Source organism: Mirounga leonina, unplaced genomic scaffold, assembly GCF_011800145.1.
Source record: "Mirounga leonina isolate KUSES-001 unplaced genomic scaffold, KU_Mleo_1.0 Mir_151, whole genome shotgun sequence".
NCBI classification, from domain to species: Eukaryota; Metazoa; Chordata; class Mammalia; order Carnivora; family Phocidae; genus Mirounga; species Mirounga leonina.
Window position 1 is genome coordinate 87,491,948 of NW_023270377.1, and position 15,437 is coordinate 87,507,384.

Below are 15,437 nucleotides of genomic sequence, written 5' to 3' on the forward strand. Positions count from 1 at the left end.
TAGGATAGGAAATCATGTGTATATATTTACATCTGATAAAGGGAAACTAGATATTTTTCTATGCTCATGCTAGATAACCAATATATTTTTTTGCATGCTGAGGGTTCGCTTCACTAGTGTTAGAAAATGATAAATATGCTCCAACAGACCCTAACCAGCTTATAATGGTTATTTTCTTCATTGTCTGTCATATTTATAAATCTATGACTTACCGTGACATACCCATGCCATTGTTCATATATTTACTTTTAGACGCTGCCAAAACAGGAAAAAAATTACCGTTAATTTAAATGATACTGGAACATTTGAAAATAATCTTGTGGTTTGGCTAGGACAAATATTTATATTCTACCCACCTGTGACTATTATTTATACTGTTTCTAAAGCATATTGTATTGCAGAGTGCTTTTTGTTACACATCACTGAGCTATCACTGGGTAGATGGATAGTATTTATTGTTAGAGTTGAGGAATATGTTACTATAAATTTCATAATTTCAGTTTTTAAATCAGTAGGTGAAAAGACTGATAATAAAGGTCGTTAGAAATTTCTATGGGTTCTGTGTTTAGTTCAGGCCATATTTTCCTTCCTTGAGAGCCCAGTAATCTCACAGCAGGCAGTGGCTAGCAATTCCTGTTTATTGATACCTCATGTTCTTTTTTTGAGTTTAGTTTCTCTTCTTTTAATCCAAGTCCACTCACTCATTCAATAGAATTCGTTCTCTAGTAATCCACACAAGAAACTGTCATGTGTTAAAAACCCATATTTCCACTGGTTGCCAGGTCCTAATGATGTTCTTACACATTGACCACATGTCTAGTTATAATCACCTTCAAATAATTGTTTCCATTCTTGATATAATACCCCTGGGAATCCTTTCTCACTTTTGGTTATGCACAATAAACCTGACTATGTCAAATTAATTATGACACTATTTCCTACTGGAAGTGATCAAATTAATTGAAGGGCACAGAGCATACATTATTTTTCTTGCTGTCTATTTGCAAAGAACTCCCTTACTTTTCTGTCTCACAATAATTCAATAATACAATATAAAGCAGAAAATCCAAGCTAGTAAATTTAATATAAATGACAGATATTGTACCTTTCCTTAAAATATGTTTGAATACAGTATCTCTCTAAATGTGTCCATCTGTACTAATACTTTTTTGCAATTTTTAAATCAAATTCTATATGGTGAGGATGCAGAACAACTGGGACTTCCTTAAATTGCTGAAAAGAGTGTATATTTGTACAAACTCTGAAAAAAAAATGCTAGCAGTATCTATCCAAGCTAAGTATATGTATACCTTAAGACTCAACAATTCTATTCCTTGCTAAATACTCAACAGAAATGAATGTTTGTGTCCACCAAAAGGCATGTACAAGAACATTCATGACTTTGGTTTAGTGGCCTAAAATTATAAATAATCCAAATAGATATCATCAGTAAAATGGTGAAAAATTGTGGCATATTCATAAAATGAAATACTACCCATCAATAAAAAAGTATTAGTAACTGGCATGTACAACAACATGAATGAATTTCATAGACACAATGTTGAGTAAAAGAAGTCAGGAATAGAATAGTATAATACTATTTATATGAATTTGTTTATTCTATTTTGTTAGACATCGGAAGTATGGTTAATCTATTTTGTTAGACATCGGAATTATGGTTAATCTCGAGGAATACTGACTAGGAGAAGTTATAGGCGAAGCTTCTATAATTCTAGAAATATTCTAGCAGGGTGGTGGTTATACAAAGACAGTGCTAAGTTAAACTCCAATGAGTTGTGCACTTAAGATTTGTGAAATTAATAATATCTATAAAAATTAAGAATAAAATGGAGCATTTTTGATATTTAAAAAACCCGTGTAACAATTAACACCTGACCATGTTGATATTATTCCCATAAAATATCAATGTATACAGACCTCCCCTCTACCACTTTGCTTTTGAAAATACTGTGGTGTTGTTTTGTTTTCTTTTAGTGTCCTGAATTTAAAAGGCCCAGGGACATTGCAGTTGACTGGGTTGCTGGAAATATTTATTGGACTGATCATTCTAGAATGCACTGGTTCAGTTACTACACCACTCACTGGACCAGTCTGAGGTACTCTATCAACGTGGGGCAGCTGAATGGCCCCAACTGCACCAGACTCTTAACAAACATGGCTGGAGAACCCTATGCTATTGCTGTAAATCCTAAAAGAGGGTAGGTTAATGAGCTGGCTATTTATATTTCTTTATATGCATATCCATTTTTAGATATTTTTCCCACCTGTGCTCTGTAGTTTTCTTTCTATAGTAAGTGTTCAACATATAATAGATTCACAAGACTTCTAAAACTCCCTCTACTTCTATACAAAAGCATGTCCTTTTCACACCAAATGGTGACACAATATATATGTTTTCCTGAAAGGCTGCTACATTATACATTCTATGTAGGTATGTGTGTGTGTCTTATATGGACATTGCAATGAACGCATAACCTGTATTGTTAACCTAAGATTGAATTTTCAAGACATTAACCATAATATTGAACATATGAAGTGTAGAGTATTAGTATTTTGGCTTTTTGTGATAATAAAAGATGTAGGTGTATGGATGAACAAATTTAAACAATTTTAACACAAATCTTTCCTTTCCTTTGCTTGAATTGTTCCTTTTTTACTCTTACTTTTTCATTTATAGGCAAGGACCAAAAAGGAAAATAGAGAAATGTTAAATAAAACTCCTAATCACCCGCCCTTATTGGAGGCTCCCAGTCTGTAGGTTTAGAGTAGGATCCAGGAATCTGCTTTTTCAGGGACTCTGGGGTGTTTCTGATGCACAGAGTCTGAAGAGAAACTGTTTTGGGGAGCAAGTTGAGTTATAACAGCAGTATCTGCAAGCTAACCAACTTGACCTGTCTCGTCAGGATGATGTACTGGACTGTCGTTGGGGACCACTCCCACATAGAAGAAGCAGGAATGGACGGTACTCTGAGAAGGATTTTAGTACAAAAGAATTTGCAAAGACCCACAGGTATGATGTATTTCTGACACAGTCTAGAATGTGGAGCAATATGATCAGCATATTAGCGTTACAATTCTTTCTAGGTTTGTTGGCAATATAATCATTTTTACAAGCAGATAAAATAACTTATAGTATGACTTTATGAAAGTCATTAACATTTCATGTTGTATTTTTCCAACTTGAAAGTCAAGGGCTTATCATACTGCCAGTGATATTATGGGGATATTATTTGAAAATTGCTTAAGTTGCAAGGCCATTTGTAGGATTTCACATGCATGGAATTTTGACAGTTTATAATGTATTAGGGTATTTTTACTTATATATATTAATGATGCTGGGATAGATGATAATATTCCTACAGGATCATAAACTAAATGGGCAAAGAGGTGGGAAAACAAATAATTTCTGTAAAAGGCAGACATCATGGTTCTTGCCCTTTCATTCACAGCTCTTTTTAATTGGGCTTTAATATCCTTCCCAGCTATATCTTCCAAACTACCACTCCAAACTCTCTATACCCCCAGGACTGTTCAGGAGCTTGTGTGGTTTTTTGTTTTGTTTTGTTCTGTTTTGCCTGCCTGTTTTTTCCCATTGCATTTGCCTCCCAGGCTCCCCATCTAGAATGCCCTTCTGAATTTTGTGCACCCAGCTGAATCGTACCCACCTTATAAGGTCTAACTTTAACAATTCTTCAACAATAAAACATTTTCAGAACTGCAGGAGCCACAAGGAGTTCATGCCACACAGAACATCCCTGCCCACTATACCCCAAAGGAGAGAATACATTTCTGGAACACATATTATTAAATAATTATGCTTTGTAGTATCTTATGTAGTTGCAATTTTATTTCTATTTGGCACTTACATTCTTAACTGTTAATGTGTCGTAGGATTTTCCTTCTACATTGTTTTTACTCTTTATGGGAAGGAGCAGTCTTTGGGAATTAGTTCATTTACATAAGTTTGTCTCCAGTCACTGATTTAACAAGTACTAATTGAACACCCACCTGGTATGAGGAATTGTTCCAGATGCTGAAGACAAGTTCTAACTCTAGTGAAGAGATTACCAACTCTCATGAAACTTGCCTTCATCCAGAGGATAGAATATTTAATATACATCATGTTAGATACTAATAAGTGCTATATACAAAAGAATGGGCGCTATGTGGGGTGTAGAATTATGGATTATCAAAAAAGTCATCTCTAGAAAGGTGATATTTGAGAAGAGAACATCATAGAGGTGGCAATCTATGTGAATATGTGAGCAAAGAGCTTTCCAAACAGAGGAAACAGCATGTTATGAGTTAGGAATGAGCTTAGCATGTGTCAAGAACAGCAAGAATGTTAGTACACCTAGGAACATATTAGCAACTCAGGAAAATGGGAGAAGTGAGGGTGCCCAGATGGCTAGGCGTAGATCATCTGGGACATCAAACACACTGTTAAGGAATGAATTTTATTCTCCTTCAAGAGGAGAGAGACATGGGAGGCAACTGAAGAGGCAAGTGGCATAATATGCTCAAACATTATTTTCATTTTTTTAAAGAGCTTTAACTTTTTATTTTTTTAATTTTTAATTAATTCTGGACCTACAGAAAAGTTGCAAAATTAATTTTTAATTATTATGTTATGTTAATCACCTACAATTAATTTTTTAAAAAGATTAACAACTTACATGATGTTAACTTACATAATCACAGTATATGTAACATAATTTTCATTTTAAAGAAGGATTCTGGCAGCAATTTATAGAATTGCCTGTCAGAAGGTTCTTAGGAAGGCCTGAGACAGGAATTCTTGTAAAGGTTATTTATGAGGGGAGTGTTATTCAGGAGAAACCTGTAAAAGATGGAGAGAGAAAGGGAAAGATGCCAGAAAGACTGTGTTTCAGGTAAACTCTCATTTTGGCTTGAGCCACAGGGGATGTGCTTTGGAGCATAAATCCCATGGCAGGGAAGGGGTCCTGTTTTATATGCTCCATCAGTCATTGGTTGACCTTTGGGCTCTAACTTCCCAATCGAGGCTGCTGCAGTCAGTTGAGGACAATTCTCTGGGGAAGGAGGACAAGTATGATTCCTTAGCTCTGAACAAGCAGGTAGTAGATAGGTATTTGGTATTCTAAGACTGGAAAACTGTGTGAAAGGTGTCACTTGAACAAGTACTTGAAGGATAGGTAGGCGTATGAAAGGTTGGCAGATAACCTATCATGGTGTAGATGTTATAAAGGTGCTCTTTGAAGTCAAATATACCTGGTTTTGAATCCCAAGGGATTACTTACTAGCTATGAGATCTCAGAAAGGAACTTATTATTTTCAAACTTTGATTTTTATCATTAGCAAACCAAGGGATAATAATAACTAACTTAAGATGTTGTTGTATATATTAAATGACATAGCACTCTGAGCCAGGGGCTGCAATGTAAAGCTACATGGCACATTCTATGATATTAGGAATCATGACACACCTAGAAGGGGACAGGATAGGTAATGTAACATGAACTGAGAATAGAGAACTTTGCATGCCAAGGTGTTTTTACATGATTTCTTGGTCAATAATGAACCTGTACAATTTTGATTCAAGGGGTGTTGTGAATAAGGTAGGTCTCCAGGCTTATTGCTTTGGTAGCATTGTGCCAATGAAATAAATAGATACAGAGCTAAGAGACCAGCTAACAATCCATTGTCTGGTCCTGACAAGAGCAGAGAATAACATAACTAGAATAGTAACAGCAGAAAAGGGGAGAATGTATATGGGAGGCAAGGCAGAGTTAGCATGGTAGAATTTATCAAACGCATATGAGAATAGTGGAAGAGATAAGAAATGTGTCAAAGAGGGATAAAAAGTCAATAAATTTAACCATTCATATAATTATCTTATTTCCTTCATTTATCCATCCCTCCTTTCATTAAAAAATATTGGATGCTCACTATATGCCAGGTACTATTGGTCATCAGAAGTATGGATCCCTGCACTCACAGAGCTTAAATTCTAATGTGGGGGACCATAAAAAGAAAAAACAAAGAAGTGTGTTTGTATATGTGTGTGTAAATGGCTCTGATAGAGAGGAATGGGTGCAGCATGCAGCAGGTGTCACATTAATTATAGTGGGGAGGAAAGGCTTTTTGAGGTATTGATGGTTAAGGTTAATTGCTAAACTGTGTGAAGACATAGACATGGGGGATGATGGTGCAACGCAGAGTGAAGAATGGGACCAAAGGCCCTGAGGTAGAGAAACCAAAGAGCATGGTAAATGAATTGGAAACAAATTGGAAAACAGCATGAGACAAGGCTTTGGGAGGTGGGTAGGGGTCAGCCCATGCAGGATCTCAGAGACCATGACAAGTACAATTGCTTTACGTTAAGTAGATAACAGGATCTGATCAGACATCCACAGGGACATGTCAAGAAAGGAGTTGGTGTGAGGCTCTCTACCCCATGTGACTGGGCATGTGTGAGTTTTCTTCTCAGCAACTCTGCTTTGAAAACTTCTGCCTCACTTTAGGCAGTAGACTCTTAGGAGCCATTTATTCACTCTTTCAACAATATTTTCTGTGTGCCTACTATATGTCAGGGATAATGTTAGGCATTTGGAATACAGGAGTGAACACACAGATCCCTCTTCTTCTAGTGGTTATATAGTAAAAATATAATATTTTTAAAAGTAAATTATAAAGTAAGTTATGAGTGTTTTATGCTATGGAAAAGAGAGTGAAAATAGAGCAGGAAGAAGGGTCAGAAATGGGGGTGTGTGACTCAGTCAGTTAAGCATCTGCCTTCAACTCAGGTCATGATCCCAGGGTCCTGCGATCAAGCCCCACGTGGGGCTCCCTGCTCAGTGGGGAGCCTGCTTCTCCCTTCTCTCTGCCCCTCCCTCCCCACCCTGCTCATGCTCTTGTGCTCTCGTGCTCTCTATCAAACAAATAAAATCTTAAAAAAAAAAAAAGAAGAAGAAGAAGAAGAAGAAGAGTCAGAAATGGTGGAGAGGAGTTTGCCATGTGACATTATTAGGTATGGAGAGTAGAACCTTGAGAAGGTGCACTTGAGTAGACTGTGTGGTGCTGTCAGTCACAGGCAAATGTTGCAGGTGTGGATGAGACCCAGCTGTCAGTCAGATGGAGATATCACACAGGTAATTGAAAATTTTAGTTCTTGAGCTTAAAGCTTAGGGTTTAAGCTTAAAGCTTGGGGAATTAGCAAATAAAGCTGATATTTAAAGCTGCTGGAGTTGTTAAGATGGACAACGGAGGGGAAGACAAAGAGGCTTCTTAGGGTAGAATTTTGTGACATGCTTATATTTAGAAGAGACCCAGTTGGCACTGAAGACTGTAAGGGTGTTTGAACAGTTGGAACGAAGCAACAGAATTCAGTGTCACAATCGCTGAAGGAAGAGCTTCAAAAGAAAGATGTAGACCTTATTGGGTATACTATAGTGACTTACACAGAGAAAATATAAATTAGCAGAAAGAGCATAAGCCCTCCATTTATATAGGCTTGAATTAAAGCTGAGCAACCTGTATAAACTTTGGAGCATCAAATTTCTTATTTATAAAATATATATGATATATTTACCTTATAGAGAATTTGTAAAAATTTATTTACTTTTTAAAAGATTTTATTTATTTATTTGAGAGAGAGGGATAGAGCACAAGTGGAGGGTCAGAGGGAGAGAGAAGCAGATTGCCCACTAAACGGGGAACCCGACACCCCAGACCCTGGGATCATGACCTGAGTTAAAGGCAGATGCTTAAACGACTGAGCCACCCAGGCGGCCCTGTAACAATTAATTTAAATCAGATGTTAAAACTAATATAAATTGATTAACATAATTCCTTTAATATCTAACAGGCTAAGAATAATTGTTAAAAACAATGTGCTGTGTACAATGTTAAAGCCTCGTATTATTCCATATAATGTCCACCATAACTCCCTAGCACTGATAATTATTTCTATTCATATTTTAAAATGTCATTTAGTATATTTTGTTAATTTGATTCATTTTTTCATTGTATATCAGTTAGAATTCTGCAAGATTTTTAAAAATCCACAAGCCATATATAAAAATCTATTACTTCACTTCATGCCTCCCTGCTCAATAAGTGACTTTCTTAATATTGGAAATGCTGGTTTTGTATTCCTAAGCAGGATTTTATTCCATCAGGCAAAACATCTCCCAATGTTATCTTTACAGTGATTAATAACTCCTGAGTATTGTCATGCTACATGTTATTGATATAAAAATGAGTCAAGAACAAATCTCATGCAAGCTTTAGGAAATAATAAATAATTTAGATTTTGTAAATAGCCTATTACTAGAGCATGATAATGAACAGCTGGAAATAAGTTAGTCATAGTTCTGCATCTGTATGTATATGTACATATTATATGTAGAGAGACATGTGTACTTATACATATGTATCCTTGAGATATCCTTCTATGGAAATACATTCATTACTTCTGTCTTCCCAGAAACATGACCTGTTTGTACCTATTTTTTTTCTCTCTTTTTTCTTGGTATATGTTTATAAATATTTGCCCTGACTCCAAGGTTATTATATTGAAATCAGTAACTATAATAACACTTCTGTTTCCCGCCAAGTGTAATATGTTATTCTTTACATTTTGGGTTCATTGGAAATGCTATCTTTCATTTCTGAATTCATGAATGAATATGTGCACAGAGATGCTGCACATCTGATTACACTCTGTACTTTAATAGGGTATAGATGATATCCACAGGAATGAACAGCAATAGGAATAGATGTGAACTTATCTATCCCTTTATGTAACCCCTAAGTATTTCAAGGTTAGAATTGTACTATCCAGCTGAATAGTCAGTCTACCCCTTTGCTAGCCTTATGTTTCCTCCCTACCAGCACTGCCATTACATACTTTCCAAAATCATGATGGGAATACCTCGATTCTCTGGGCTTTCATAGCACTCATTATCTCCATAGTTGATACTTCATCATCTACTGCTTTAATGATATAGTAGAACATGAACTCTTTAATGTATATTCTATGTATCCAATAAGACCACAAACAACTTAAATCAAAACCATTACCGGTATTCATATGTACATTGAAGAATATTATAGTGCCCATAATTGGTGTGGGCTTAAGAATAATTACGTACTGGGCGCCTGGGTGGCTCAGTTGGTTAAGCAACTGCCTTCGGCTCAGGTCATGATCCTGGAGTCCCAGGATCGAGTCCCGCATCGGGCTCCCTGCTCGGCAAGGAGCCTGCTTCTCCCTCTGATCCTGCCCCCTCTCATGTACTCTCTCTCATTCTCACTCTCTCAAATGAATAAATAAATTAAAAAAAAAAAAAAAGAATAATTACGTACTGAATGAATGAAGAGATGAATGCCCACAATTTTTAACACTCTAACTCATGGTGCAGTTTTATAACTTCTTTTGACAAATGGCACACTTGTTTATTTTATTAGACACTATGTTAAAAATGAAAAGCATAATTTATCTTCTGATTCAATCAATTGTGTGGTGGTTGAGAAGCATGCTCCATGAGATTAGGAACATGATCTATTTTGTTCTTTGCTACGTACCTAGTACCTTACAGTGTATAGTACAAGGGAAGTGTCTTGTGAATACATTTGGGTTAATGAATGATGTGTCAGGTAAGGACAATTTCCAGTTTCTCTCCAGTAAGAGAGCATGTAAGATTACGAGTTTGATTTAAATAACATATTATTTGATACCTAGAAGCTTACCAAATCCTGGCAATTTCTGAGAGATTAAAGAAGTACACATTGGCCCTGCACCATTTATAATTATTGATTGCAAATTCTTTTTTCCTTAGACAACAAAGGTCTCTAATTAAATGAAATTGATAAAACCCAGAGGATCATAGGGGAAGGGAGGGAAAAATAAAATAAGATGAAATCAGAGAGGGAGACAAACCCTAAGAGACTCTTAACTATAGGAAACAAACTGAGAGCTGCTGGAGGGGAGGTAGGTTGGGTGTGGGGTAACTGGGTGATGGGCCTTAAGGAAGGCATGTGATATAATAAGCACTGGGTGTTCTATGCACTGAAATCTATCTCTGAAACTAATAATACACTATATGTTAGCTAATTGAATTTAAATAAAACCAAATTAAAAGAAAAAAAAAACCCTTAGGACTGTTTTGGAACTCCTTGATGCATTTGTTTTACTAACACTCAAATAAGGGTGTGTGTGTGTGTGTGTGTGTGTATGTATAACTTTAGTTTGGAATCTAAGACTGTAGGTAGGCAACCTGTCGCAAAAAAAAATACTTTTTTAAAAGATTTTATTTATTTATTTGAGAGAGAGAGGGAAAGCACAGAAGGAGAGTGAAAGGGAGAAGCAGACTCCCCGCTGAGCAGGGAGCCTGAAGTGGGGCTCGATCCCAGGACCCTGAAATCATGATCTGAGCCAAAGGCAGATGCTTAACCAACTAAGCCACCCAGTCACCCCTCAAAAAATACTTCTAACAATTTTTTAAAAATAAATTTGACATAGCCGTAAATACTTTCAGTTTTTGGACCTTTTTTATCACCTTTTAAATCAAGAATAGGGTAGTGCACACTTGCTGGTTAATACTACCTTACAAATCTTGGCTTTCCTTTAACACAGAATGTATATAATCTTTTTCTCTATTTCTGAAAATACAGTGATTTTAATTTATTACTCTCTCCAAGTGTTCTCTCTTAAAAACCATATTGGTATTATGGTCATTTCTTATAAGATTTTGCTTTAACATTTTCTTTTTCATTCCTTCCTTTTCTTTTCTTTTCTTTTCTTTTCTTTTCTTTTCTCTCTCTGTCTTTTTTTTTTTAAGACCATAGTGGAAATTGGAGGACTAGTGGGAGGATCTTGAAAATTTTCAGAGTTCAACTAAAGTGAGATTCAAAAAATCCCTAAAATGTAATAATAGCCTTGATATCATGGGAGATGTTAAATAAATGACTATATGACTAGGATCATTATTATACATTCCTAAAACTTAGTGAGCCTGTGTCTTTATCTTTTAAAAGCCATCCAAATTGTGATTCCATAATGCTTGATTAGCACAAATGGCATTTATTTAAAATTTTCTGTACTTACACAGACTTGGTTCCAGATATCCATCATTCCCAGTTCAGCTAAAAATGACTTTCTTGAGAATTGATTTTTTTTTCCATTTTATTATTGGTACTTTATTAAAGACAAAAAGGAGATGTGATATTTTAAAGATAAAAATGAATTTCTTCTTTCATATAAACTTCACTCTCATCTCTATAACAAGAAAAGTTAGTTGATTCCTTTATTAACTTTTTAATTTAAAAGACTGTCTCTTTTATTAAAGGGCTTAAGGAAAAATCAAAATCATCGATTTGTGGATTTTTTGGAATATAAACTCCACTCATCTGAAAGCTTTGTTATATAATTTTTATCTAGCTGTAATTCCATCCAATAGTAAAATATGTGACCAGAGCTGATAAAGATGGGTATGTCTTAGACAAGCCTAGACTAATAAGGCAATATATGAAACTTTTGAGAACTATTTTACTGCTGCTGAATCTAAAGCAACAATATTTAATGAGACTGTATGACACACCCTTTGTTTTCTTTTAACAAATTTAATATCCAAATGTAAAGACCAATTTTGGAGACAGCTTATTTTAATCTACTTCTTTATTATATTGCATCTGTGAAAGAGAAAGGAAAGTGTTTCCAACCCTGCTTAGACAACTGTTTTGAAATATAATGGAGGGCAGCAGGAAACTGGTTCATTTTATGTTTCATGTTACCAGTAATTATACATGAAGAAGCAAAATCATAACTCCCAACATGACTCCAAATAGCAAATTAATCATTGAGCAGAAACTAGTAAAACATGGGCCACTCGTTTTAATTGTTAAGTCATTTTCAGAGACTGATTGGGCATAGTACATCTTTATATTTTACTTGAAGCAATTTTTTTATTTAGTTTGATTACATTTGGGCTAGATCTACATCCTTAACTAAAAAATGATTCTTAAACGATCTTCACTGTGAGTTGGGGTTTTTTGTGTGTTTTGTTTTTCATTCTGATTGTTAAATCCTGGACCCACCTACACAGGAATCCAATTAGCACAAATTCAGAAACACTTCCCAATCAGTTGCCTTGCCATGGAGGTGTATCTGTTATTTTATTTTATTTTATTTTGTTATGTTAGTCACCATACAGTACATCATTAGTTTTTGATGTAGTGTTCCATGATTCATTGTTTGCGTATAACACCCAGTGCTCCATGCAATATGTGCCCTCATTGAATGTTCCAGTTGGGAAAGCTATTTAACTTTCAGCTGCCAAAAGTATTTTAATTTCATTATACTGTTTTTATTATGTAATACATCATATATAAAGACTAGCTATGTCACAAAAATTAGACATCTACAGCAGTGAAGACTTACTGTAGAATTCATGTGTTGTAGATCTTACTTAAGATATCTTTTATGTCAATGATATTTTTGTGAGAAGATACTGTCTAGACTCCAATCACATTATGAAATTAAAAATTAAAAAATTGAATGAGTAGAAAACCATGATTTTTTTTACCACATCTTATTTTAGCCCATTGTTATTCACTAACAGGTAACTGATGATAAAAAATAAAGACAAGCAGTCCCGGAGAAAATTAATGATTAGAGTGAAAAATTTAAGCACAACTAGAACCTTAATTAAAGAATTTGCCATTCATTCTTCCCTACTATAAACATCAATCTTTAGTCAATTTAGACTTCAGCATGCACACAGGTGGCTCACAACACCATAGTCCAATTCCAAATGGGCAAAAATGTCTTGAGTACGCTTTTTATATTCTGAGATATGTACCTTTATGAAGATACTCAAAATATAACTAATTACACTGAATTATTTTAAATAAAGGTTGGATAAATTATTTAAATGATGAATTAATTCTGTATGTACTATAAACATAAAAACTAAAATATCATGGAAAAGTATTTTAGAAAATAGCTATAGTTAAGAGACCAGTAAGTGTGGAGAGGAAGGATATTTAGGGTAGCTTTTCCTATGTGAAGTAAAGTTTTTACCACAGCTTATTAAATTCTATGTAAGCTATAAATATGTATTGCACGTAAGGAGTAATTATTTCATTATTTTTCTAATTTTTTACAGTACCATGATGTAGACTGGGTAATTTCTTTGATACTTGAAGAAAAACTATCAATCATAATTATACATTAAGAAGCAGAAACATAATTTTAATTAATTTCAACTTTATTTTTGTTGTTGTTTTTATTTTGTTGTTTATTTTTGTCCTCATGTATTGATATTGCAGGTCTGGCTGTGGATCATTTTAGTGAACGGATATACTGGGCTGACCTTGAGCTTTCTATTATTGGCAGTGTTCTGTATGATGGCTCTGATTCAGTAATCTCTGTCAGTAGCAAACAAGGTTTGTGAAGTGCTTTTGTTTCATCTTTTAATTATTATTGAGAGTGTTGAGTAATGGTACGTAAGTATAAATATGAAAGCTTCACATTCTGAATTTCCTCAAATTCTTTTTCCTTCCAACTTGTTGCTCTTACTAGAGATTATAATTTTCATTCCTACTAGAATAACGAAAGGCCAGGCCAGAATTTCCTTAGCATAGAATGAACATGGCCCATTGCTTCCCAGATTCAGAAAATATTCATTCTGTTCCTTCTGTAGATATTACATTCTGAGCTGAGCACTTCAAGTAGTCAAGATTAGTGCCTCTGAACACAAGTTTTATTTCAAATTGCAGTGATAGCAAACAGAAATGAATTACTGTATATAATAAAACATCATTGTAACAATTGTACATCCAAGTGAAAAGCAGTGTGTAAAAATAACTTACCTCTACCTCCAGTGAGTGCAGAGTCTACCTGTGCTCTTCTTCCGTGGTGCCCTTTTGTATCCCCACCTCTATGCCCATCTCCTGTTTTTTATTCTCAGTCTCTACCGTCTGTACCTCACACTTGCTTTGCCTGCAACCTCAGTTCTTTCTGCTGAATCTAATTTCTTTCCCTTCGGTATTTCCTGCCCTTCCCTACCACAACCTCTTCGTTTATTAACCACAAATTCTTTATAATATGTACTTGAAGTTTTTATATTTACATATTATAAATACTGAATATAGCTTTGCTTCTTGTTTTTTAACAGAAGCAGAGGAATTTAAAGAAAAATAATTAAAGTGAACTTTCATTGTGCCTTTACCCAACGTGTGTTTTTTGTATAATGACCCAAATGGCAAAAAAAAAATTACACATTGCTATAACAATAAAGCTAACCTGTTTCAGATTAAGTACATTGAAGAAACATATACAAGTTTTAAAAAAGCACTTTATGTTTTACAATCTCTAGATAATAACTAAACTATAAATGTCATTTTGCATGTTATACATTTCAATGTCCAGGGTTAGATTAATTATTCTTATCATAAAAATATCTTAAAATAAGTTGTTTCTTAAAATGTGAAAAACAATAGCCTCTATTATTGTTAGCCAAACTAGTCGTATGCAACATTACCATTTGCTAGTTTGTTTTCTTTATCCCATTTCTAAAAGAGACAATGGTAATGCCTTTTTTTCTGTTCTTTTTGTCATTCAGGCCATCTAATTTGATCATTAATTTGATCTAGAACACAAATTCAGAATTTTGTGAACTGCCTGTCTGTGTGCAATGGATAAATCTGGCCTGTAGCTTTCTTTTGTCTGAAAACTATGCAGCATATTACTCTGCATACAGTAAGCCCCCAGCAAATGCTTTGTGGTGGTGCAGATGGTTAAAGTGATGATGGAAACGTTTTTTATGTTGTGAGTGATATGTTTAGTATTTCACATATTCCTACTGCAAAAAAATTAATTCTAACAACTTTACAGCTACAATTAAAAATATTATAATTCTGAAAGTTTTTTTAAACAACAGTGGTAAGACTTTCTACATGATCTTGAATAAACCTGGTTTTAAGTCCAAGCACCTATTTACATTGCAACTTTTATAACTCCACTTTTTAAAAATTCTAGGCTTGTTACATCCACATAGGATTGATGTCTTTGAAGATTATATATATGGAGCAGGATCTAAAAATGGTGTATTTCGAGTACAAAAATTTGGCCATGGTTCAGTAGAATACCTAGCTTTAAATATTGATAAAACAAAAGGTGTTTTGATATCTCATCGCTATAAACAACTAGACTGTAAGTATATTTTATATTGTTTTTGACAAAAGACAGTATTTTAAAGTATTTTAACTATTTCAATGTCTTAATGCTGTGAGTTAAGTAACTTTAATGTTGCTATTACTAGATTTTTTTATCACCAAAGTCAAGATGTAAATCATGCAAAAGTTAATTTTGCATTTGATTGTGTTTTCTTGGAATTAGAATTGACTTGGTTATAAAAAAGTCTCATTCTGTTTTT

At 34.4% G+C, this 15,437-nt stretch overlaps 1 protein-coding gene across 1 annotated transcript in view; it reads left to right on the forward strand.

Moving 5' to 3' along the window:
* Positions 1-15,437, forward strand: part of LRP1B (LDL receptor related protein 1B) — a 1,834,834-nt gene that overhangs the window by 1,736,996 nt on the left and 82,401 nt on the right. Inside the window, exons 78-81 of the mRNA XM_035008121.1 lie at positions 1,996-2,219; positions 2,925-3,031; positions 13,330-13,446; positions 15,041-15,214. Coding sequence (XP_034864012.1) covers positions 1,996-2,219; positions 2,925-3,031; positions 13,330-13,446; positions 15,041-15,214 — 622 coding nt within the window. The remainder of the gene's footprint in view (positions 1-1,995; positions 2,220-2,924; positions 3,032-13,329; positions 13,447-15,040; positions 15,215-15,437) is intronic.